This window comes from Cyanistes caeruleus, chromosome 1 (assembly GCF_971803275.1).
Source record: "Cyanistes caeruleus chromosome 1, bCyaCae1.hap1.1, whole genome shotgun sequence".
Lineage (NCBI taxonomy): Eukaryota > Metazoa > Chordata > Aves > Passeriformes > Paridae > Cyanistes > Cyanistes caeruleus.
Window position 1 is genome coordinate 92,392,196 of NC_141701.1, and position 22,943 is coordinate 92,415,138.

Consider the following 22,943-nt stretch of genomic DNA (forward strand, 5'->3'; position numbering starts at 1 on the left):
TGCTTCACTGATGACATCTGGTACCTAGAAAATTCTCAGTTTTGACAGTGAACTCCACTGAAAAATGGGCATCTCACTATATTTGATTTATTTCCCCCTGTAGTTTAAATCTTGTAAGATAAATTTTTAATAGAAAAGTCAGAGATGATGGCAACATGATCATTTTTGAGAAGCCCTTTGTGACACATCAAAAACAAGCTAGGAATTATATGGAGGCCATTTTTTTATTGTTGAACTGATGCTTTATGAAAGACCCTTTATGCAGTGGTTACTTCATTTGTGTGTTATTTTGATGTGTGTCTGATATCTCTACTGAGATTAAATGTGGCATCTTTTATTTTTTTCTCTCCCTCCTGTCACAGAAGTGGCTTCTGCTAACTCAGGACAAGGTGACTGCTCAGTAAATATGGCAACAATCTCTCCACTGGCTTCTCCAGCCAACCTTCTACAGCAGACCGAGGACCAAATTCCCTCAAACTTTGAAGGACCATTTGTGAACTTGCTGCCTCCTCTTCTTCAGGAAGATTATTTGCTGAGCCTTGGGGATGAGGAAGGCATCAGTGACCTCTTTGATGCTTATGATTTAGAGAAACTTCCTTCCCTGATGGATGAATTTATATACAGCTGATTGTCTTAAGTGCTGTGCATATCTAAACTATGTTTTTAATGGAATCAAAAAACCTGCCGTCTTTCAGACTTGTCCTCTACTTACCATAAAATAGCATTATTAAATAAACTAGGCTCCTGAGCAGTGCTGATATTTTAATTGAATACTCCCCATAATACAATAAGAAACAACAGAAGGCTTTTACAGCAGAGCCTTCTCCTTGACCCCGAGCTCCAGTGCCTTGCGAGTCAGCAGGTGCAAGCAGGTGACCGTAGATGTTTTGTCTTCACACTCCCCCAGTCTCTGCTTACCGTGACAAGTGGGCTTACGGAGAAGGGCTTCATGAACTGGTTTAGTCCTAAGTAACAATTTTGTAATAATAGTATTTCAGGTCGTGCCTTCTGCAGAGAATGCATGTCTTTTGAGTGTCACAACATGGATTGTACATGCAGTGAACGTAAATATGAAGTAAATGCAAAAGAGTGGAATGGGATTCTTCATCTACTTGTGGGAATGTTTAAATTGCTGTCATAATGCTCATTTTGAGCTGTGTATATGTCTCATTATGAGGTCAAATACTTATGTCCTTAAAAGCTTTTAATGAAAATACAATACACTGTAAATGTAGTGTATATTGCAGATATTGAAAAGTATAAAGTTCTGCCACTTCTCGTAGTAATTGCAGATTTTTAAAAATGCTTGTGTGTGTGTGTGTGTGTGTGAAAGTAGTTTTTGTTGGTTGTTTTTTTTAAACTAGAACGAAGATGCACAGTTCAATTTTACTGCCCCCAGTGTGCATTAGAACTGGTACAAGAATTTTCGTGGTACTAAGTGGGGCTTCATGTTAAGTGCCTACTAGAGATGCACTGTGGGTTTTTCCCTCTATGGAAAACACTTATGCCAAGCTTTGTTTGTTCAATATATGATATTTATCTCAGTGGGTTAGCTTCATCTGCTTACAGCTTTTTATAATTCTCTTCGCCAGCAAAATGGAACTAATTTTTTTCCAAAGTACATAACTGTAAGTACCACATCAACTGAATTGCATTTATTTTTTGAAGATCTTTGCTAGTATAGTATAGTACCAATATTTATTTTTTGAACGTCAGAGGAATTCTAAGAAGTCTTAAATAATTTTTTTTTTCTTGAGTGTAAAATATTTTGCCATGTTCTGGGCTAAATTAATGTAATGTTGATTAGATGATGCCCATATAATCTTTTTGTTTGCATTACTGTTGTGCTTATCTGACATACTCAGAATATTAGTACTATTTGTACTGTAGGAGAATATGTATGCAGGTTTTCTGGTACCATTGAGTTGCTGCTATGAAAGCTCACACACGAAAAGGCAAGAAGTCACAGTACTAATATGGAAACTGTATGACTGTGTGGGTTTTGGAATATAACAAATGTATAAAGGGCAACACATAAAGAACTGTTAAACAGTGTTAAGTGTGTGTTTATATGTACAAATGTTTGCATAGATCATTCAGCAGTTGTATTTAATTTGATATATGTTCTCAACTCACACTTTAGTTATCTAGCAGTTTTGTACAATAGAATTAATTTGTAAACACTGCCAGAATATTTTCTATCTGGTTTGTAATTTTTTAAGAGTTTTTTTAGATGTGGATCTGTAAATAAAATTGTAGTATTTAAAGTTTTCGTCTTGTGGAAGAGGAAAGTAAAAGTTGTGTGAGCATGAAGATTTGCGAGACAAAGGGGCACTTTTGCGAGGGAAGAGAAAATGAAGACTAACACAGACCATCTTTTTTATGTACAAATTAAACACTTGTCCCAATGTGTGTGGGCAAAATACTAATCTAATTTAGCTTTGCATTGTATGCTAGTTTAAAAAAAAAAACAAAACAAACCTCTGTAAAATACTGTAAAAAAAAAGGAAAAAAAACAACAAAAAATGCTTTTATGGTGAGTTTTGTAAATAGATTTATTAAAGGGTGACATGTTCTCTAGCTGTGATCTTACAACTTCAAATGGATGTAATTTGAATAAATTTTGTATGGTAATGAATCAATAAAAATGAAATTTTTTAAAGACTTTAGATTTGTATACAGCTATTTAAACTTTTCTTACTCTTGGTGCCTGCCATACTGTTTCTTGAAACCTGTTACTGTTTTTGTTATTAGTGGAAACACTCACTTGACACCAGATAGTTTCAATCCCGTTTTTTTACGATGTCAACAATAAGTTCAGTGGGTTTTTTTAAGCCAGAGTGAAACAAGAATAAAAGACATGTTAAGAGACACAGCAGGTGATCCAGAGGTTGGGATAATACAAGTTTATTTTTATTTATTCCCTCTCCTCTCATATGAATTAGGAGCAGACTTCTTGCAAACTTAATAGAAATGGTGCTATTTTAGGATTAAATCACATGAAAACAGTTGTTGAGGATCTGCTTAACCTTCCTACTGATAATTCTCCAGAAGTTTCCTAATAGTAGCTTTGAAAAGAAGTTGTGTTTTCTTGAGTCTCTTCCAACAGTCCCTTGTGCCAGACCTATATTTACGAACTCCTACTTCTTTTCTGGTATTGGTGCTGCACCTTTTTAGATACACAGCCATCTATCAACTGGAAAAAAAAAAAATCAGGATAATAAAATAACAGTAATATGGTTGATTGCTTAAATGTTTTACCTCTGAGCAAGTCATTTGTCTTGTCAACTTCCTGCACACTAGGAGAAGGCTATTACTTTGTGCACCTGTACATATTCAAACATCTGCACACAGCAGTACTGAAAGGAATATTACAAAGGTCTTCTCTATATTCTTAATAAATTGTAAAGAATGTAGGCTAGATGGCTGTGTTTTCTGATTTCCCTTCAAAGCAGAGGTGGCAGTAAATATCTGCTGTACCTCCGTGGCCTGTTCTCAGTTTTTCTGTTCTGCAGTTGCCATAAGCACTTCTTTATTTGCCCCTACAATCTGCTACTGATTACTAGTTTTCATGTCATTTTCCCCTCTCCTGCTTTCGGTAGCTGCTTTGCAAACTTGGAATGTGCTGAGGTGCAGGATAAAAAAAAACCAAAAAACAGCCAGTTAAAATACTAATTCCTGCTCCTCTAGGCTAGCATGGTGTACCTCAACATTATTCAGCATACAAGCATTAATTCCAGGGAGGTTTTATTGGGGCCTGTATGAGCTGCATTCCTTGGCTGCCAGCAGATGGAAAAGGTTTTGGAAAAATCTGTCAACATGGCCTGAATGATAGGCAACTATTTATTCCTTTGCAGACAGGAAAGGAGTTTGGAAAAAAAGGGAGGTTCATGTTCTTGAACCTACAGTAAGAACTCATTCACCTACAAATGACAAGAAACAGTTATTATATTCCTTTTGACTTATGCCTGAAAGAATAAATTGCACCTCGGTCTTGATGCAGACACGAACATTTTTGTTGTAGAAAGAATGAAAGTTATGTGAGGTACTTTCAGTAGCATGAAACAGCTATATGTTTAAAAGAACCAAATTTGGTATATGTCTTTTTTTTTCCCCCTGTGCGAAACACAGAGCACAGTGCCGCTAGTGTTCCTGCAGCCAACAATTCTCAACACTAAGTGAACCATGAGCCTGTATAGCAAAGTCAGTGGAGTGATATTAACCAAAGCATAAACAAGTAGAATTCATCTCCCCATTCTGCTTTTCTTGCTGAAGTAAGATCTGCCTGGATATTACTCTACAGCTAAGCAATAATCAGAAGAATGATTGCCCTTTATTAAGTCTGGGAGTTTCTTTACCCACTATTTTCTCTATAAGGCTTGACAGGAAGAAAGTGTCATATATAACAGGAAAAAATGGGTTGTTACCAATTCTGAGTGGTGCTGAATGTTGCTCACAAATGACCAGCCAGATTCTCATAAATTTCAAGAACAGAGGAAAAAAAAAAAAATCTAATTTCTTGTACCTCTTTTAGGACTCCTCATTTTTTTTCTGAATACCTTCCTACCCATTTCCACCCAGAACCCAAATGTTAGTTATCAGAGAATAAGTCTGCCAATATAAAATTGAGCCCTGGTCTCCCTGGCTGTTTTCCTTCCCTAAGGATATTTGTTGAGGTGCTCTAAACCCACTAAGGATGTATCTTCTACTAACCAGGACCTGAAATTGAGATTTGGATTTTATTTTTCCAGTAGTGTATTTTTCCAGCTATGCAAAACCTATGACCACTTGGTAACCCAGCCCAAGGCTGATGATGTCTGTGAATCTACTAGCCCTCAAGAGTAGGAACTAAGATCTGCAGGCAATTTGAAAAGGATGTATTCTAAAGTTCTTCTTTGGACACTCAAGGAACTGGAGCATGTATGCTGCCAGCTCAGAGAAGGCCAGCACTGGAAATTGTACTCCCAGCCACTGTCACATAAAAAGCAGCTTTCCCAGGTAGGTATGAATAAATTTTCCTCCTGGAATCAGGAGGTGGTAGGGAATTATCTGCTCCCTTCTTTCCCTGCTGTGCTACCTGCTCTCTGCACACAGCTGCATGTATTACTATGAATATGCTACAAAGCAATTTGGGTTTATGAGCTTCCAAAGCACTGGGAGAGTGCCTTCCAATTTGTGGCTACGTCCTAGAGACTCAACAGGACTGTGCTGGCACAAGGGCTGCTTGGTACTATGAATTCTTGGCAGCTGGACAAAGTAAAGGCTCTGCCGGATCATGCTGGAACTGATCAGTGTGGCCTATTTATGTCACTAGGTATGGGACTCATGGGTTATTCCTGCCTGGGTGCTGCTCTTGGAGATCACTGCCTCCCTTAATGAGTACTGCTTGTCAGTGTTGGCTATTTGGAGATTTTTTTGGTTATGTCTTGCAGGCTGTGCTTTGCTCTTTTAGTAAGCTGTAAGCCAGCACTGGTGTGTGCCCAGTTGGGTTAACCAGAGCAGAAACACTTGGCTGGTGGGGACAGCTGTGAGGAAGGGCAGTGCAGTGCTCCCAGAACAGAGAAGATGAATTCAAGGACTGCATGTGGAATACTTTGAACATGGGAAACTGAAAATAAAGAAGGAAATGAATCGCTAACCTTATCAGGCAGCAGTTAAAATGCTGTTTGGGGATATAGATACCATTACTGCTGACTGAGTAAAGACTTCTTACTCCATAGGAGGAGCTCTGAAATAGATCAGTGTGGCCACCCATTTTGAAATATTTTCCTCCATTCTCTCCTGGGCTAAAGATGCCACAGAGGTAACAAATTACGCATCACACAGTGTCTCACTGACAGCATCTCTGGAAAGTACTTGTGTGCTTAAACAAAGACCAAACTGGAAGGCAAATATATCTTCAACTATAAAAATGACTCCATCATGAGACCAGGGTGATATTTATAGTGCTCAGTCCTGCTCAGAATGATTTGTTCTTGAAGACTGATTTAAGTGAGGTGCTTATTTCTTTCTGCCCCAGTTCTCTTCTTTAAATTTCTCCTGTTCCTTTGTCCACATTTCCTATTTTTTCCTTCCTGTGAGCATTGTCAGATATGCATTATATAAAATAAGCACGAGTTTGTAGGAAAAAGGAGAGAAAATATTCGTAATTAGAAGTTGCCACATTTTATCTGTGAGTGGACCAACAGACCTATTGTTTTCATTCATTGACCCAGGGCTTTCATTCACTTTCCCTCCAGCTCCAGGGAGACCATAATCTGCTATTTTTAAGAATAAACTGGTTCCAAAGGCTCCTTCTAAAGAGAGAAGCCTAATGTTTGAAATGCAACTACAGGAAATAATGACTTTTACATTCCAAAGCTGACTACCTCAAAACGGAATATATTAAAGATACAATATAAATAATCTTTTTAGGTTGTGTATATTAAACCCAAAGCAATAATAATATGCTCACTCTCTACAACACTTTGATCACCAAGGACACTGCACGCTTAATCTGCTCAGAGTTTTAGCTTCAGCCATCCAATAACCACGGTGGTGTTTTACTAAATATCAAGCAGAAAAATTTGGAGGAACACGGTGCCAGAAACTTCAGCCATCTGATCCTAGACATTTTGACCAATATCTTTTATACTATTCAGCAAAGTTTTTACTAGCATTGTATTTTGAGGAAATTAACGATGAAAAATAATAATATAGAAAGCGCGTTGTGGCCAGAAGAGGATTTAATAGCTTATCACCCATTTGGATCAGATACATCAGCATCGCAACGGCTTTAACAGGACAGGTATTGCTGGGATTGCTACATTCCAATTAAAACGGAGGCGAGTCTCCAAAGCTCCAGGAGGCCTCACTCTCAGTGGCGAAACGACGGCGCCGCGCTCTCCGCGCTGTTGTGGCCTCCGCCGGCCGCCGTCCTGGCGCCGCTGCGCGCGAGGGGCCTCGGGGCGGGGCGAGATGGCGGAGCCCGGGTGAGGCGCGGGTGAGTGTCGGGGTCGGGGTGGGCCCCGGCCCCCTTCCCTTCCCTCCGCTCCCCTCCTCTCCTTTCCCGTCCTGTCCTTCCCTCCCCTGCCTGGCTGTGACGGTCTGGCCGAGTTCCGCTTCTCCTGCCCGCGCGATGTTCCCGTTCCCTGTGGCGCCTTCCTAGGGCTACGCATCAAGCATCGGGAGGAGGAGACGAACGTCCTGGCGGGAATCTCCGCAGGGGTTGGCGGCCGGGATGCAGCTCGGGAATGGGGTACCCTCAGCGGGCTGCAAGCCGAGTAGGGGGGCCGAGCTCAGCCGGGCTCCGAGATGTGCGTGGTCCAGGCTGCGGCCCGGCCGCCCCTCGCCCGTGGGCCGTACCTGTGTTTATATATATATATATATATATATATATATATATATATATATATATTTATATTTATATTTATATTTATATTTATGTGTTGTTTACTTACTTAGGTGTTCAAGGAGAGACTGCGGGAGCTGGGTCTGTTCAGTCTAGAGAACAGAATATTGGAAGGGGGGGGTCTCATTAATGCGTATAAATATCTCAGAGGTGGATGCCAGGCTCTTCAGGTGCCCAGTGGCAGGACGAGGAGCAGTGGCCATAAACTAAAACGCAGGAAGCTTTAACAGGAAGGAGAACTTTACATTGAGGGTGGCAGAGCACTGAGGCTGCCCAGGGAGGTTGAGGCGTCTCCCTCTCTGGAGACATTCCAAACCCACGTGGACACATTCCCTTGTAACCATCTCCAGGTGGCCCTGCCTTGGCAGGGCTGGATGACTTCTGGAGGTCCCTTCCCAACGCCAGCAGTTCTATCATTCTGTGATATGTGTATACATACACACACACACACAAATACGTATACTTTAAACTCAGTCTCACTGTGTATTAACGCTGCAGTTTTCTTTTGCTCTGTGTGAGGCCAGGGATAAAATCCCGGGGCTTCACAGGAGACACCTGTTGTTGGTAAATAGCTGAAAAGAGAGGTCCTCTTCCACCTGGATGGAAGTCCTCCATTGGTATGTGCAAGGCGATTGAGGAGGGTTGACCAAACCAGACTGACACAAGGGAAGTTGTATTTGTGACAAGTTGTTAAAACAACTCTAGTTTTTTATTTGCTTGCTAACATTTTTTTTAATAAATGCAAAGTTCTGTAGGTGCAGCTTGGCTGTATGAGAAGCATACATTAACTTCTAATTTTGCTATTGCTTCTTATTTCAGTCAATCTACGAGAATAACTGCAGGAATCTGTCTTTATTTTTTTTTCCTTGTGAAGGAGATCTCATGCATGCATATGGAACAAGTGCAGATATCAAGTAATCTGTTTTAAAATAACTTCACAGTGTTTTAATTAAAAAAAAAAATTGTGAATGACTTGAACTAAAATTTACTGTTAATCTTTCTCCCTTCTTTCATTCAAAATTTTAAACTGGTTGAAGACATATTTTGGAGGAAGTCTGAGATAAATACATCTGACTTTGAAAAAAAAAGAGACTATGGAAGAAGGATAAAAAGAACAGTGTCCCTGCTCAGGAGACAGGGAAAACATGGGAACTCTTCCACCTTGCCAACCAGCCAGCGTGTGTCCACATGATGTCAAACTGAGCGAGGAATGTATTTCTGCAAAGGGAGGATGAGTGCTTGTTGGACAATAACATGAATTCATGGTTTTCTGTCCGCTAGTTCTGCTTGTTCATGCCCTGTCTTTTTTCCTTTTCCTCCTCCTTACACCCCCCACCCCCCAGGTTTACTGTCCAAGAGGATTTAGACCTTGCTTAAAAAGGTAGGATTTTTATTTTGGCTGTATTCTTTCTTCCATGGGTCAGTGAAATAAGCTAAGCTTATTTGTTTTTCCAGCTGCTCCATTACATTGGATATTTTTCTGTAAGAGAGAAAAAACAACAAATCAAAATTTTTTATTCCCTTCCAGATACTGATTTGATAACTACCTATTTGTACATATTCTCAGTGATGCAAATTAGTGTAAGAGATGTCGCCTTTCCCTCATATTCTTTATTGCTAGACTTTCTACAAATGTTTATTTTTGTTCACCTTTTGCAGCATAATTGTATAGATCCTGTTTTTTTTTAATTTAGAAGAATGCTAATTGCCTAAGTATCTAGGGCAGATGCATCCTCTTTGTGACATCATTCTGTTCCTTTTTAAGTTAAATGCAGATGTGTGATGGTTCAGTTTACATGAATTTTTTTTTTTTTAAGTATATTTTGCAAGATTGACTGAAGGACACATGCTGGGAAAATGCATGGGTGTTTAACTTCTTATGTTCTTCAGTACTTCATTTGCAACATCTGGAAGTGTTTTTATGCCTGTAGCAAATCTTCGGTTCCTGAAGTCTAATTTTAAAGAAATTAAAGCCTTGTTTTCTTCATTGTCAGGACAGTGTTGTACTTTCCCTGTAAACTTTGGAATACCCTTGTATGATTTCCTTAGTAAACTGTTGGTTTATGTAAAACACCTGAGTTTCCAATGGTACTTCAGACTTTATTCTAAGTAGGAGTTACAGCACAGTGTGGTGTGTAATTAACATACTAACTCTTTTTATAGACTCTTCCAGCAAAAGGCTTTTTTTGAATCTTGAATACTAATCTGGATTTTCACATCTGCTGGGAGATACATATGCATAAATATATTTAGTTTCTTGTGGAAAATAAAACTAGATATTAGCAATCTTTTAATGTATTATTCTAGCCAGATTATAGTGTATTTATTTTTTTTAGTTAGACACAGTTGTTTAACATTTTGTACCTGAAAAAAGAAATTTTTATTTTACTGTCCCAGTGAATGAACTAATTCAAATGAAAGGCCTGTGGGATCAGGAATTCTAGGAATAGTTTAATTTGTTTTCAGAATGACTGTGAAAACATATTTGGGTAGTGTCCACTCACAAATAAGAGAGCCAGAATGGCCTCTGAAGCAGTCACTTGGGTTCTGTGCCTTTCATTCTTCTTCTGTGATGTGAGTGGAAACACATCCATCATATAACATGAGTTCACAATTTATTATGATACTGACATGATTAAAATTACCTGTATCTCGGATGTGTCGTGTCAGAGGAGATGAAGGGGTTTTGAATTGGGAGATGACAAGGTACAGATGATTTATAAATGAGCCCTTAAGAATCTGTATAGTTTGTGACTTTCTCCTTGCTTGTGTTTGAGGTATCAGGGGAAGAGGGCATTCAGGAAATGTCTCTGATAGTGGATATGTCATGTGTGTGATACACTGCACATATGCTTAGAGATATATCTGACTCTGCTATGAGAAATGTGCAGTAGATACGTGGCCTTGGTTTTGTATTCAAATGCTTTCCTAATGCCAGTCTTCTCCAACACTTCTTGAAGATGCCTGCTGCCTGTGAGTCAGTGCTTGAGGATATCGAAGACATCGTGTCAGCAGAAGATTTGAAGCCACACGATCGGCAGTTTGTGAGAAGGAATGTTTTTCCCAAAGTGCGAAAACGCAACTCCCAAAAAATCGTTCAGACAGATGATGAGCCTCCAAGTGACAGGTAAAGTCTTACATCGACCCTGTGTCAGTGCTTTTCTTGAATCTCATATGTGCTTGTAAGCATTTAAAAATAAGGTGGAAGATTGTGTTATATCTTAATGTGAAATCTGTGTACGAGGTAAAAGTGAGTTAAATAGTTCTTACAGAATGTAGAGAGAATAAATAATAAATCCTAAGAAAATCTCTTTTCCTAGACAGATTTTCTGTAGAAAGCAGTTATTACTGAGATGTTGATGAATGGAATAATCAGACTGGGAAAATGGTTTCTGTTACGTTTTTATGTAAAAGATTTCTGAAAAATTGTCTGTGTAATTACCTAAATACAATTAATTAAAATACTTAATTACCTAAATATAATCTGAGCTCTTCAAAATGCAGTTCTGGAGCAGCCTTTTGACATCTGAAATGAGAAATAGGAACAAAATCCTGAGCGTTTCAAAAGGGTTGGAGTTGGAAGGTCATTTTTTCCAAACCCACTGCATGAGCACTGCCACAAAGAACCAGTTGGCAGGATTCCGACTAGGTAGTTCTTTAGCATCTCCAGGAGATGGATATTCTGCAGTCTCCCTTAATAACCTGTGCCAGTTCTTGATCATTCTTAGAGTGAAAAAGGTGTTCTCTGATGTTCAGAGAGAGCCTCCTATGTTTCAGTTTGTGCCTGTTGCCTCTGGTCCAGTTACTGGGCACCACTGAAAAAAATCATGCTCTGCCTTCTTTGCACTCTCTCTTCAGGTATTTATATACTTTGATGAGATCACCTTGAGCCTTCTCCAGGCAAAAGAGTCCTGGCACTCTGAGCCATATCTGAGGCATGTTCCAGTCCCTTTATTATCTTTGTGGCCCTTTGTTGGACTGTCTCCAGTACGTCCCTGTCTCTCCTGTGCATCCTGTCAGGGCCCAGGGACTTGTGTATGCGCAGTGTGCTGAACTGTTTATTCCTTGACCCAGTCTCCTTTCATGAAACGTACATCCTTGCTTCAGTCTTTCAACCCGTTTTCTGCACCTTGGGATTTGCAAAGGCTGTACTTCTTGTGTGTACATCCTGCAAGTGACATGGTGAAACTTCTTTTGAGCTTGCTGTTTTATTTCAGTGGAAATAGTATGCAGTAAGCACGAAATGCATCTTTGCATTTTTCCTACTTGTGATTTCCATAAGGACTGAATCAACTTTCTGCTGCAGTGGAATTGATTAGAGTATAGGTCAACTCAGTTATTGATTATAGTTTCTACTGCAGGTCTGAGGTATGTTTTTTTTTTTTTTTGGTTTTTTTGTTTTGTTTTTTGTTTTGTTTTTTTTCTTTTTTCACACATTAGTTTTAAGTTGGTGGATAAAATTTCCCTAGGTGATAAAGATGAAACTAAATTGTATGTGGAAATTTAATTTCCTGTGCAGAGATAAAATCCTGGGTTTCCACTCAAAAGAGATTTTATAAGCATAACAATGCATCTTTATCCACATGCCCCTAAAAGTGCATTGGCCCCAGTCTGCCAGTAATGTATGGGCAGCTGAACTGGTGCTCTGTAGATACTTCTCACAACTACTTCACCCCCCAAAGCATTCAGGTGCTGTATATTCTCTAGCAGGCTGTGTTGTAGTGTTTTCTACCCAAGAAGGCACATTGAACATGTGTTGTTTAGACAGCAGGAAGTCTAAATACCCTGTGTTTACAGTTAATGATCATTAAAGTTCCATCAACAAATTTCTATTTTTAGCTAGGGGAAGTGTCTGTTAAAAAAGAAGCGTGGAGGGGGGAGGGGGGAAAAAAAAAAGCTGTAGGCAGGGTGCAGTATTGTGTTCCAGGATGTGTAGTGTTCTTGTACTGGCATCTTTAGCTCATTGGCAGTTATCCCAGGAATTTCAGTGAGAGCTTCTTACAGAACTTTTTGTTGGTTTTTGGAGCCTTTTATGTGCTAGCTCCACAGTGCATGTCTGCCATGCTGCTTCTGTAGCCCAAAAAGGTTGGGATGGGGGCTTTCCACTGTTTGTGCGGCTGGTGGCCATCATGTTAATTTGCAGAGCTGGCTTGTGTGGAGGGAACTACAGTCACTGCATGCCATAATACCAAAAGGTTGCAGCTTGTTCACTGGTGGCCTAATTTCAGTGCTGTTACTCGAAGGTTATTTGTTACATGATACAATAATTTTGAGAAAGTTGGGGAATTTAAGTTAGGGATTTTTTTTTTTCTTTTGTGTTTATTTGTGTGTTTTGTTGGGGTTTTTGTTGTTGCTTTAACATAACTGCAATGTACTGAATCTGTTGTTACCCTACAGCTCCTGCACCTTCTCCATGCTAAAACTCTTTTCTGTCTCTTTTCTTGCTAGTTGTGGTGGATTGACTCTACCACAAGGGAGAGAACTGGAAGAGTAAAAGTGAGAAAACTTGTGGGTTGAGATGAAGACAGATAAAGTGAAGGAAGGAGCAGGGTAAAACCCCAAGTGATGCAAAAGCAGCCATTTGCCACCTCCCACAAGCAGACTGGTACCCAACCAGTCTCAGAACAATGGCTATTTTGGAAAGACCAAACCCACAGCTTTTATTGTTGAACATGATGTCATCTGGAATGAATTATCCTGGTGGTCAGCTATTCTGGTCATGTTCCTCCCAACCTGTTGTCCATTTGCAGCCTGCTAGTGGTGGCTAGTGGAGCACAGTGAGAAGCAAGCACTGGCCCATGACAGCTGAAACACTGGTGTGTTAACACTGTTCCAGTCACAAATGCAAAACACAGCCCTATATGGGTTTATGTTACTCTGTCCCAGCAAGACCTGTTACACTAAAATCACATAATAACTGTTTTGCCTCAGCTGTTTTGGAGTTGTTACTGTTTGCATTACTTATTTTATGTTTGAAGAATTACAGTTCATTCACTCCATTCAGCGTGCTTAAAAGGGAAGCTTGTTCGTCATTTAACTTGCATTTCTCATTTGTTTTTACTTGACAGCATTATTCCTGGTGTTCAGAAAATCTGGATTCGTACATGGGGATGTTCTCACAATAATTCAGATGGTGAATACATGGCTGGGCAGCTGGCTGCATATGGATACAAAATTACAGGTAACAGTATGAGTGAGCCCTGTAATTCAGTTTTTCTGGGGTGAATGCTCAGAGCTGTCAAGCTGTCATCAAATGTTTTCAGTCTTAATTATGCTTTTAAAAATCCTCTTCTGATCCCTTTCCGATCGGAAGGTGAGGAGGTAAAGTGTTTTCGTGGCATTAAGCAGAATGATTACAGGATGAGTGCTTTCAGAATGGTTAGATTTTCTTGGTACCAGGGTAAACATCAGATAGATGTCATTCAGTGCCTTTTTTTGACGTTTTACTTGCTAAACTGAATTGAAAAGTTTTCATAACAGTGGATGGGAAATATATTAATTCTTGTTTTTAACTGTAGTTGATGGAACCCAAGGGGAAGAGGGAGAGAGGCAGTGTGTTTTCACTTGGTGATGTTTGCAGTGGAACAGAGGTGGTGTACTCCAGGTGAATGATCTTTTGTTTCAGGAGAGATGATCAGTAGGATGGAGGTGGGATGATACAGGATTGTACCTTGTAGGTTCCAAAGAGCTGAGAATGCTATTTCTCCTTCCATTCCAAGTATTTAAAAATCTCCCCATCATCTGTTCTGCCTCCCCAATCCTAAAAATACCCCTGAACTTGTGGTTATGCTGACCACATTCCATCTCATTAATGCAGAATATGCTGACAAAAAAGTTGAAAAGTTGGATTAATACCATGTTTCAATAGACAAGTGTCATCTTAATACTTTTGTGTAGCTTTTGATTAGTCAAAACAGAAACTTAGATTTTATTAATTCATTCAAATTCAGGTGTGTCTTGCACCTAAACTTGTATGCTGGAAGACTACAATGTTGTCTGTCCTGACAGTTTTCTAAAAACAATCCTGATTTCAAGAATGGCTGTTTCTTTTCTTGAACATGTCATGACACTGTTAAACAGTTTTTATTAAATTAAGCATCTCATTTTCCTTTACTGCTGTTGATCTTTCTTATGTAGAAATAAGACACTGAATTATTCAAGTGCTGAATTGTTTTAGGGAACCCAGATTATTAAATTGTAGTACAGCTCTGGAGCAGATACGCTCTTTCCACAGACAAGTGGAGTGCTGGCCCAAAAAACCTTATTTGTGGCAGCTCTTTGTATAAGACTGTAAATATGTTCTCATTATGGCTTTCTTAAATTTAATTCCTCTTTACCATAGTTGTTCTAATGCATATTGTTCCAGAAGCTACTTTTGGCTTGTCAAGGTTCAGATGGCCATTCTGTGCTCTTACAGTTTCAATGGAGAGATGTAGGAAAGATGGAAGTGCAGTGCAGGAAGGAACTCTCTTAAATTTGTGATACCATATCTTTTTAGAAAACTAAATGTTTACAACATTGGAATAGAAATAAGTCTGCATCTAGAACCTGAAACTGAGAACTAAAAACCTAGTAAAAGTTGCACTTGCTGGAGGAGGAGTCCCAGAGCAAGTTTGGTAGTTGTACATGAAATTGACCTCTGGTTTCTAGTCATTATTAAATCTAAGTCTTGATTTAGTTTATGCTATTGTATGTACACACATTAAATGTAACAAACAAAAAAGCCTCAATGCTAGGTGATAGGCAGAAGTTATGCAGTGTAGTTTCTTCTTTTTGAAGTTAAGTAGTTCTTGTCAATCTGTTCTTAAGAAAGCATGTTTTCTTTTTTTATATTAAGTCATTTGGGAAGTTCAGATAGAATGTCACATAGGGATTTAATCTTTCTGTCCTATACAGTGAAGCAGCTACTCTGTAAATAGTAACTGTTGCTTAATGTGATCCAAATGTCAAACATTTCTTGAAATTAAACTTAATATTGTTTATGGTATGCAAAAGATAAGAAGAAAATGTTTTGTAGGAGGTATTTTGTAAATCAATCCATGTGTTGCTAAAATTCATTAGTTTTATGTAAAACTGTTACAATCTTGGGGAAGAGATGATAGAAATGCTCAATAAGATGAAAGATTGTTGTCACAGTGTCTTGGACAGCTATTCCTTAAATAGAAGTGTTAGAATTAGCCTATTTCCTACATGTTCCTAAGTGTTTGAGACAATACTTATTGAAAAGACACTGGAATAAAGTTCTGGCTTTAGAAAATAAGATGTGAGCTTTACTTGCAGTTATTGCTGCATTATGAAGGAGTCATGCACTGTTTCTAGTGTCTTTTGTCTAATTGCAAGATTGGAAAGAAATGCAGAAGGAAGAAAAACAGCATCTGACTCCTGTTGCTAACTGGAAGTTTTAACAATGCAACCTGCCTTACAGGTTGACTTATCTGAAACTGAACATGGATATAATGTCCTCCTTGCCTTTCATGTGTTTCAAAAATGTTCTTTCTGTACAAGCACTCTTTGTTGCTTCTGGGAGTGTCTGTATCCAGAGGTGAAAACTGAGGGCTGTGCTTTTCACAGCAAAGATTTCCTCTGTCTGCAGAGACCAGAGTGTGAATCAGCAATATACAGATACTGCAATAACAGCAATGGTGATTATAAGTCAGGGACTGCATCAGCTTAAAAATAGGCAAAGGGAAGCCAGCAGAAGAGCTGAACCTATTTTTGTATCTACTTTCACAGCGTGAAGGTGGGCAGCATTCTGAACAAATCTTGCATACCATCCTGTGGGAGCACAAAGCTCCTTTGTGAGCCTGAGCCACACAGAAATGTGTGGACCAGCTGCTATCAGTGTAGGGCTGTATCATGGGTACTTGTTCATATTCTGAAAACGGTGTAGCTGATGGTGGCTTTACTGGTTCTAAAACTGGTTTTGGTTTCTTGGCAGCATGACTTGCTGTATAGTTTAGACATGCCTGCAGACCTGCTGGAGTGCTCCCTGTGAGATACGCCCTGGAGGAAGAAACTCTCATGGTACAGACGAGTAATGCCTGCTGTGAAAAACAGGAAGTGGGCGAGCTGGGAGCTTTCAAATATTGTGAGGAAGATTTTTGTTTGGGAAGGGAGTTCAGTATGTTTGCCATGTAGCTGCACTTTCTCTCTGGAAAATGGAACTGCACATGTATAGTCAGACAGAATGCTTTGACTTCTGAAGTGGGTAGTTGTATTTACATATGTTGACATCTGTATGTTTCTAGTTCTGTGAAATTAATGAGTTGTGGCCCAGCTTTGTATGCATTTTGATAGATCAAGACATTTAAATATACTTGTTACTTTGTACAGATTGCTTCTGGTTGAGGACTGTTCAGGTCCAAAGCCTTCCCTCCTCAGCCATTGTAAAACATGCTGGGGGCAGGAAAGGCATTGCTAGTAACTTAGAAAAACCAGAAAAAATGAATACTTTCTGTTTTAGGAAGACGGAGCAAAACCTGTTATTAAACATTCAGTGAGGCTAAACCAGTCACAGTTTATCTGCACTACAATTTTGTGTATTTTAGAAATAAATGCGAGCACTGAACATACTCCTTCTCTAGCATGGGATTCTACAAACAATAATTGTTTCTGCTAATTCAGTGGGCTTGGCTTTGATGTAGCACTTAGAAACTGGGTTATGTTACAGACCTTTAGCTTTACTTGTGCAGTTTTAGACTAATTTAAAATTAATTCGGACATCCTATTCACTGTCTCCGAAATTTCTTCTGTAAGTGTGTTGGATGGAAAGTTGGTGTGTAAAGCTCACTCCATTATTGTGTTTAGTTGGCACGGCTTGTATCAGTGAGACTAGCCAATTCTTGTTGAATTCTTACTGAATCTTAGTATTTGTAGTCCAAATTATGTTTTACAGCTCTCTAACTCCCTGTGCAGAGAATTTATATATTTTTCTAAAGCAAATATGAAATAATATTTTGAAATCCTGTTAAAGAAAGGATCTGAGGTGTTTCACCTCTTCTACTTGTTAATTTTCTAAAGACTTGTCAGTTTTGCTTACTAGTGGATATAACTGAGGTATCATTTAGACTCTCCACCTACTTAAACAACACATTTGAGTAGAAGAAAGAAGGAAGAAGACAAGGAAGAAAAAACGATCTCCATAAGACCTCATGTTGAAAAGAAGACAGGTGTAAAAGGAAAGAGTCTGCTGTTGAAAAGCAGATGAGTTGCTACAATCTAAAATGGACTTCAGCGTTCAAAGGCATTGTCTTGTGTTCACTGTGTTGCATAAGCCATGCTTGTGTAGACTTTGGCCATCCCCATACAGATGCAGCAAAGCATGCTGCAGCATGAGTTTTATTCATCCAAGTGCAAAATAAAGAAAATTACTAAGATTGTAGGGGCATTGATTCATGGGTTGTGAATCACTTCAGAATATGATCCTTTCTTTCAAGTGTTGTTTTAAAAGTACTTTTTTATGACACAATAAAATATTAATACTAGATTTTGATTTATTTTTTGTTTTAGAGACCTCTTTAATAGGTTACTGTATTATTGAAATAAGCTCTCTGCAGCCTACATAGTGTTGAAGTTGATGAAGTATTTTGACTAAGATCTCTGTTGGTTTCCAGTGTATGCTTTTCCTTGCTCAGAATCAGCAGTTGGTCTTTCCATTTTTTGTTCTGTACCCTGCTGATAATGCTCCTGTGTTCCTTCATAAGTATCACGTAAAATGGTAATGACTACTGTGCAATTTTTGGGGTGAGCCATCCTCATTGTGAGGTATTTTTGGTATTCTTTATTAAGCTGAAAGACAAATCATTATTAGCTGCTCATTAAGTGCCTTATCTGTCAGAGAATTCAAGGTTTGTCCTTATGTTTGGATTTGTACTTTTCAAACGGTTGTGAGTGCAGTTGCAGTTTAAAAAAAAAAAATCCAAATAGAAGATAATTTACAATCTTTTTTTGAGGGCAGGGTATGCATGGTGTATGCTTAAATACGCAAAATACCCTACACTACTTTTCTGTTGAAAAAAGGTGTTTCTGTTTTCTTTACAACACTGCAGTCATGAAACTGTCTCTAAAGCAGCTGAGCAATGGTGAAAAGTGAACATAGAATGAAATTCTGGTGTATGGTACCCTCAGTGAAAAGTTCTCTTATTGTCTCTAACTTGTAGAGTTGATGCTGAGCGAGTCAGTAAGGTAACTTCTTTCAGTATCTGTTGTGTTGAGATAATTGCCTTACAGTTCCAGCAATGCAGATTCCTGCTATTAGAAGATCGGAGTTGCTGCTTGTCACAAGTTTCTTTTGTGTGTTGATTCTTGGTGCTCAGGCTTGAAAAGTGTGCTCTGACATGCAGTTAGTATGGGAATACTTGGGATGTGGGTGTGAAGGTTTTCTTCTTTTTAAAATCTGAAACTTTTATGGTGAGACCGTTAGGAGGATGAGGAGAGAGGGTGAAATGGGACATAGCAGGGAAGAAAGCAGGTGAGGCTCATGGGATCTAGCAGATGGAGTTGCACAACTGTAGACAATCAAGATTTCACAGTTCTTTGGAAGGAACAGATATTCCCAGTGCATCGAGAAGTGTCCTATAAGCCAGTGAGGGGGACAATGAGTCTGGATATTGTTGGGATGGTTTCTTGCAGTGTAGAGTTCATACAGCATCATGCTGTGACTCATCTGCAGCACTGCATGTTCCCTAAGTCTCTGTAAACTAACGTATAATTGTGGTTTTGGCAGCTGTGTATTACTGCTCCAGTGTTCCCTGTAAAACTTCCTAACCCGTGTGTGGCTAGACTTCTGTTACTTATCACTTCTGACTTGTAGCACAGTGCAAGATACATGACCTCTTTGTGGTGAGTTTTTCCTACCTCCGCTTCCTCAGTATCAACTTCTTATTCCTGTTGGGCAACTTTCTGTTAAGTGGGGAGTCCAGCTTTGAGGATGTTGTCTCCGGTACAGGATAGAACTCTGAGTTCTCAAACTGGGAAATGTGTCTGTCCCCTGTTTATGGGGGAACTAGATAAGAACTAGAGTCTGTTTTCTCCTCATGATGACATCACTGCCATTAGTGCTTGATATTGACAAGTGTGTACTGTCTTTCTTTATCCTCTTTAAAATTGTCTATTCATATGTGAGTGGTTTTCTTTTTGTTTGGTTGGTTTTTGTTTGTTTTTCAGTGTTCTTATTTCACAATCACTGGGCAGGCAACTGAAAGTTGGGAACATGCTGAAGAACCTAATAAATCCTATGTGCACACTATCTTCAGGGGCACTTCCAGAGAGTTCACATAGGTAAATTTAAGCATGCATGACATGTTTAGGGTTAATTCTAGTGACAGAGCATTGGCCGCGTGCTCTGGTGGTTGTGCAATGGAGTTTAGTTCTGGCAATGCTGAATTTCATGTAATCCAGAAGAATGAATTTGAAAAGGATTGAACCATGAAAGGTAAATTTCAACTCCTGGTAACATCCATCCTCCTATGTGGAATATGTCCTTGTAATAGATGGTTAAGCAATTAGCAAATGAAGCGTAAACAGCAGTGATGAAGTGAGTTCAGCATAAACACGCAGATGACGAGGAGCTTTTTAGGGTGTTCTACAGAGACATTAGTTTCACGTTTCACAGTTCCTTCATGCTTAAGGAAAATTTATAGTAGATTTATAAAAGCTAATGGGAGAACAGACTATTTTTTAATAAGCTGAAGAGATTTCTTTGACCATGTACTCTCAGAGGTAGGAGCAGGATTGTATTTTGATCTGGAACATTTGTAGGAGCACTTTAAAAGGATGTGCTTGTTACCCTGGATGACTGGGGAATAGTGGGGAGGGTTAATGTTCACTGCAGGCTTTTGCTTCATTTTGGCTACAGTTTCATTTGCTAGAAAGGATGAAGTTTAGCTGCCAAGGAGGACAGAGTTCTCGGAACTTGCCATGGTCATAGCTTTGCATTAAGATGCTTTTAATACATTTTGTGACTGTTTTTTTGTCAGTTGCAATGTGGATGCCTCTGTATGTGAATTGCTGTAAGTTACTCCGGGGAGCAAGGCGAGCTTGGGTGAGTTGCTTTCTGGCTTGTTGCTTTTAAGAATTTTGCATGTAGCACAACTCAAACTGTTCTGTGTCTCCAAATACAGAATATTAATCTGTGTTGTTCTCCTCTGCTAGGCCTGAGGGTGTACTAGAGAAAAGACTCCTGTGTGATTATGGAGGCTGGCTGGAGACAGTAGAAATGCACTAAAACAGATAATAGACACAAACTGGGATACAGCTCTGTCTCCCCGGGCCCGCTTGGATGTATGAGCGAGTTTGGACATTACCCTTCTGGTTTCTTTCTGAAAGAATGTTTGTACAGCGGTCACGCACACACACAGTTGGGATAAGGTAGTGTATGAAGTAGTTGAGGCTTTTTGCAGCTGGAGAAGGTTGGAAAGGTGAGGCATGCCCTGCAGTGGGGCTGGGCAGGAGCCTTGGCGCGGTGGTGCCGTGCCGGGAGCAGCCGAGAGGGGGCAGCAGTGCCCCAGGAGTGCGGGGCTGCGCCGCGCTCCGCCAGCCGGGAGGGCTGCGGGCCTGCCCAGCCCTGCTCGAGTCACAGCCAGCGAACTGAGCTGCGTTAGGCATCTTTGCAGTACAGCCTTAAGCGTTTCAGTAAACCCACTTTAAGTTATTTTCTGGCATTCTGATCTTGTGCTGCTTCAATTGGCAGTTTTGCTGTTGATTATGAAGGTCTGTGTTTTATACTTCTGTTTTGTCTCAAGAGTTACCACTTTTGAGCTCCGGTTAAGTTTTTTGTTGGACTCAGTTTCCCTCCTAGAGAGTCTGTGTTAAGGAGGTGAGATTCATGAAGTGTAATTGCCTAAATGCACCTTTTTGAAGTACTATTCCATTTGGAATTCTGATTTGCTTTATTTTTGCTGGTCTGAGTAGGCTGGGTTACTTTTGTATACAGACTTCTCTTTGAAACATCGTTTGAGGAGTTTGCTTATAATGGTCCACATATTGTTTTGTTTGAGGAATGGTTAAAAATTTGTTTAATAATCTTATGAACACCGTGTGTATTTCACCAAGACACTGAAAACTGTAAGGACTACTGAACAAACACTACTTGTTGAAAGTAGTATAGTAGTATAATATAGTATAGTAATATATATTATTTTATTATATATATACTATATAACAATATAGTAGTATAACTGCTGCATAACTACAGCACAAATAAAACTGTGAGTGTAAAGGCAGATGACATTCAGGTTGAACATCAGTATTTAATCGTTTGGGTGCCTAACAGCTTGTTAGGCCTAGTGTTTGGTAACTTGTCACTAGAGTGGTGCTATCCTAAGTTTCCAAAGCTAGCTTTTTCATTTGTTCAAGCAAATTCTAGACATATAGCTTGTGATTTAATATGTTTCTTGAGGGAAAATGCCACCTGCTTTGAGTTAACATCCTAAGCTGACTGTGGCATCCTAAGCCTAGCTGCATATTTAGCTTGTGTATTTTCTGTGTTTAACTTAAGGTTTGTGGAAGTACTTATTTTTTTAAAAAATTTGTTCATGTTGACTGCATATCATTTTCTTGAGCTTATCTTAAAGAACTTCTGAGTTGTATAATTTTCTTGCTTTTCCCATCTAAATATTTAAAATTTAGTTTTGTGCAATCTTTTATTTTGAATGATGTTTGGAATAGTGGAGACAAGTTGTCAAGGGACAATCTGTCCCTTGTATCTCTTGGGGCAGTAGAACTGTTCCCCAGGAAGCCCTTAAGTTAGCAGGGAAGGAGCTCTGTGATAGTGAAATGACACTGTGCTGCCGTCTGAAGCAAAGCTGGAGCAGACTCCCATGTGACCTGTATCTTCCTTGCAGTGTTCATGGAATAACCGTTCAGTCCTGCTCTTTTCTGGCATTGCTGTGCTCCAAAGCCTGATTTGAAATCAAGCAAGTTATGCACAGGCTCATAATGTTTCACAGAAACAGAGTAATTGTTTGGCCTCAGCAATACTAGGTACTAGACAGTGAGTCTTCTCACCCTGAGAGAAGTGGTAAGGCTGCTCTGCATCTCAGGATTTGCAGAAAAATGACTTTATTGCATCATAAAACTGTGTATTAGAATGCTTTATATTGTCATAACCTCTTTCTGCTGTTCATAGGAAACTCTCGCCTTGTCCTGTCCAGTTTTTGTGACTTTTGTGCTATTTTCAACCACTCAGGGAAAGTGGGATAGCTGTTGTGTCCAAACAGCTCCCATGGGGACCTTAAGCTGACTGAGCTGGTGCAGTCTTTCCAACACTTGTGTTTAGCCAGGGCTTGATGGGCCTGCAGAAATGTGCATCCATCAATCTTGAATTTGCTGCTTGCAAATCCTGTAGCTTTTGTGTGCTAGCAGTTGGAGTTAGCAGATTAAGCGTTGGGGCTGAGGAACAGGCTATTTAAGCAGAAGACATTAGCTTTTGTCTCAAGTCCCTGGCTTTGGAATTTGCATACAAAAATAAGCTAAGCAGGAACTTTGTCTTGGATAACTATAAATGGACTTTGAGTTAATTGTGCCAAAACTGAATTGCTGATGATTGGTAGAA

General features: G+C 39.4%; 2 protein-coding genes across 5 annotated transcripts in view; both read left to right on the forward strand.

The window, feature by feature from the left end:
• E2F3 (E2F transcription factor 3) overlaps window positions 1-2,669 on the forward strand; it is a 42,342-nt gene extending 39,673 nt beyond the window's left edge. For all 3 annotated transcript variants that reach the window (XM_086842626.1, XM_086842637.1, XM_086842647.1), the window contains exon 7: window positions 363-2,669. In XM_086842626.1, the coding sequence (XP_086698752.1) occupies window positions 363-628 (266 nt within the window). In that variant the 3' untranslated portion in view covers window positions 629-2,669. The remainder of the gene's footprint in view (window positions 1-362) is intronic.
• Window positions 2,670-6,842: 4,173 nt separating this feature from the next.
• CDKAL1 (CDKAL1 threonylcarbamoyladenosine tRNA methylthiotransferase) overlaps window positions 6,843-22,943 on the forward strand; it is a 377,626-nt gene continuing 361,525 nt past the window's right edge. Inside the window, exons 1-4 of one of the 2 annotated variants that reach the window (XM_086842602.1) lie at window positions 6,843-6,982; window positions 8,734-8,771; window positions 10,351-10,517; window positions 13,459-13,571. In XM_086842602.1, coding sequence (XP_086698728.1) covers window positions 10,351-10,517; window positions 13,459-13,571 — 280 coding nt within the window. In that variant the 5' untranslated portion in view covers window positions 6,843-6,982; window positions 8,734-8,771. Of the gene's footprint in view, window positions 7,238-8,733; window positions 8,772-10,350; window positions 10,518-13,458; window positions 13,572-22,943 lie in introns of both variants that reach the window. The other variant, XM_023919638.2, reaches the window with a different exon arrangement.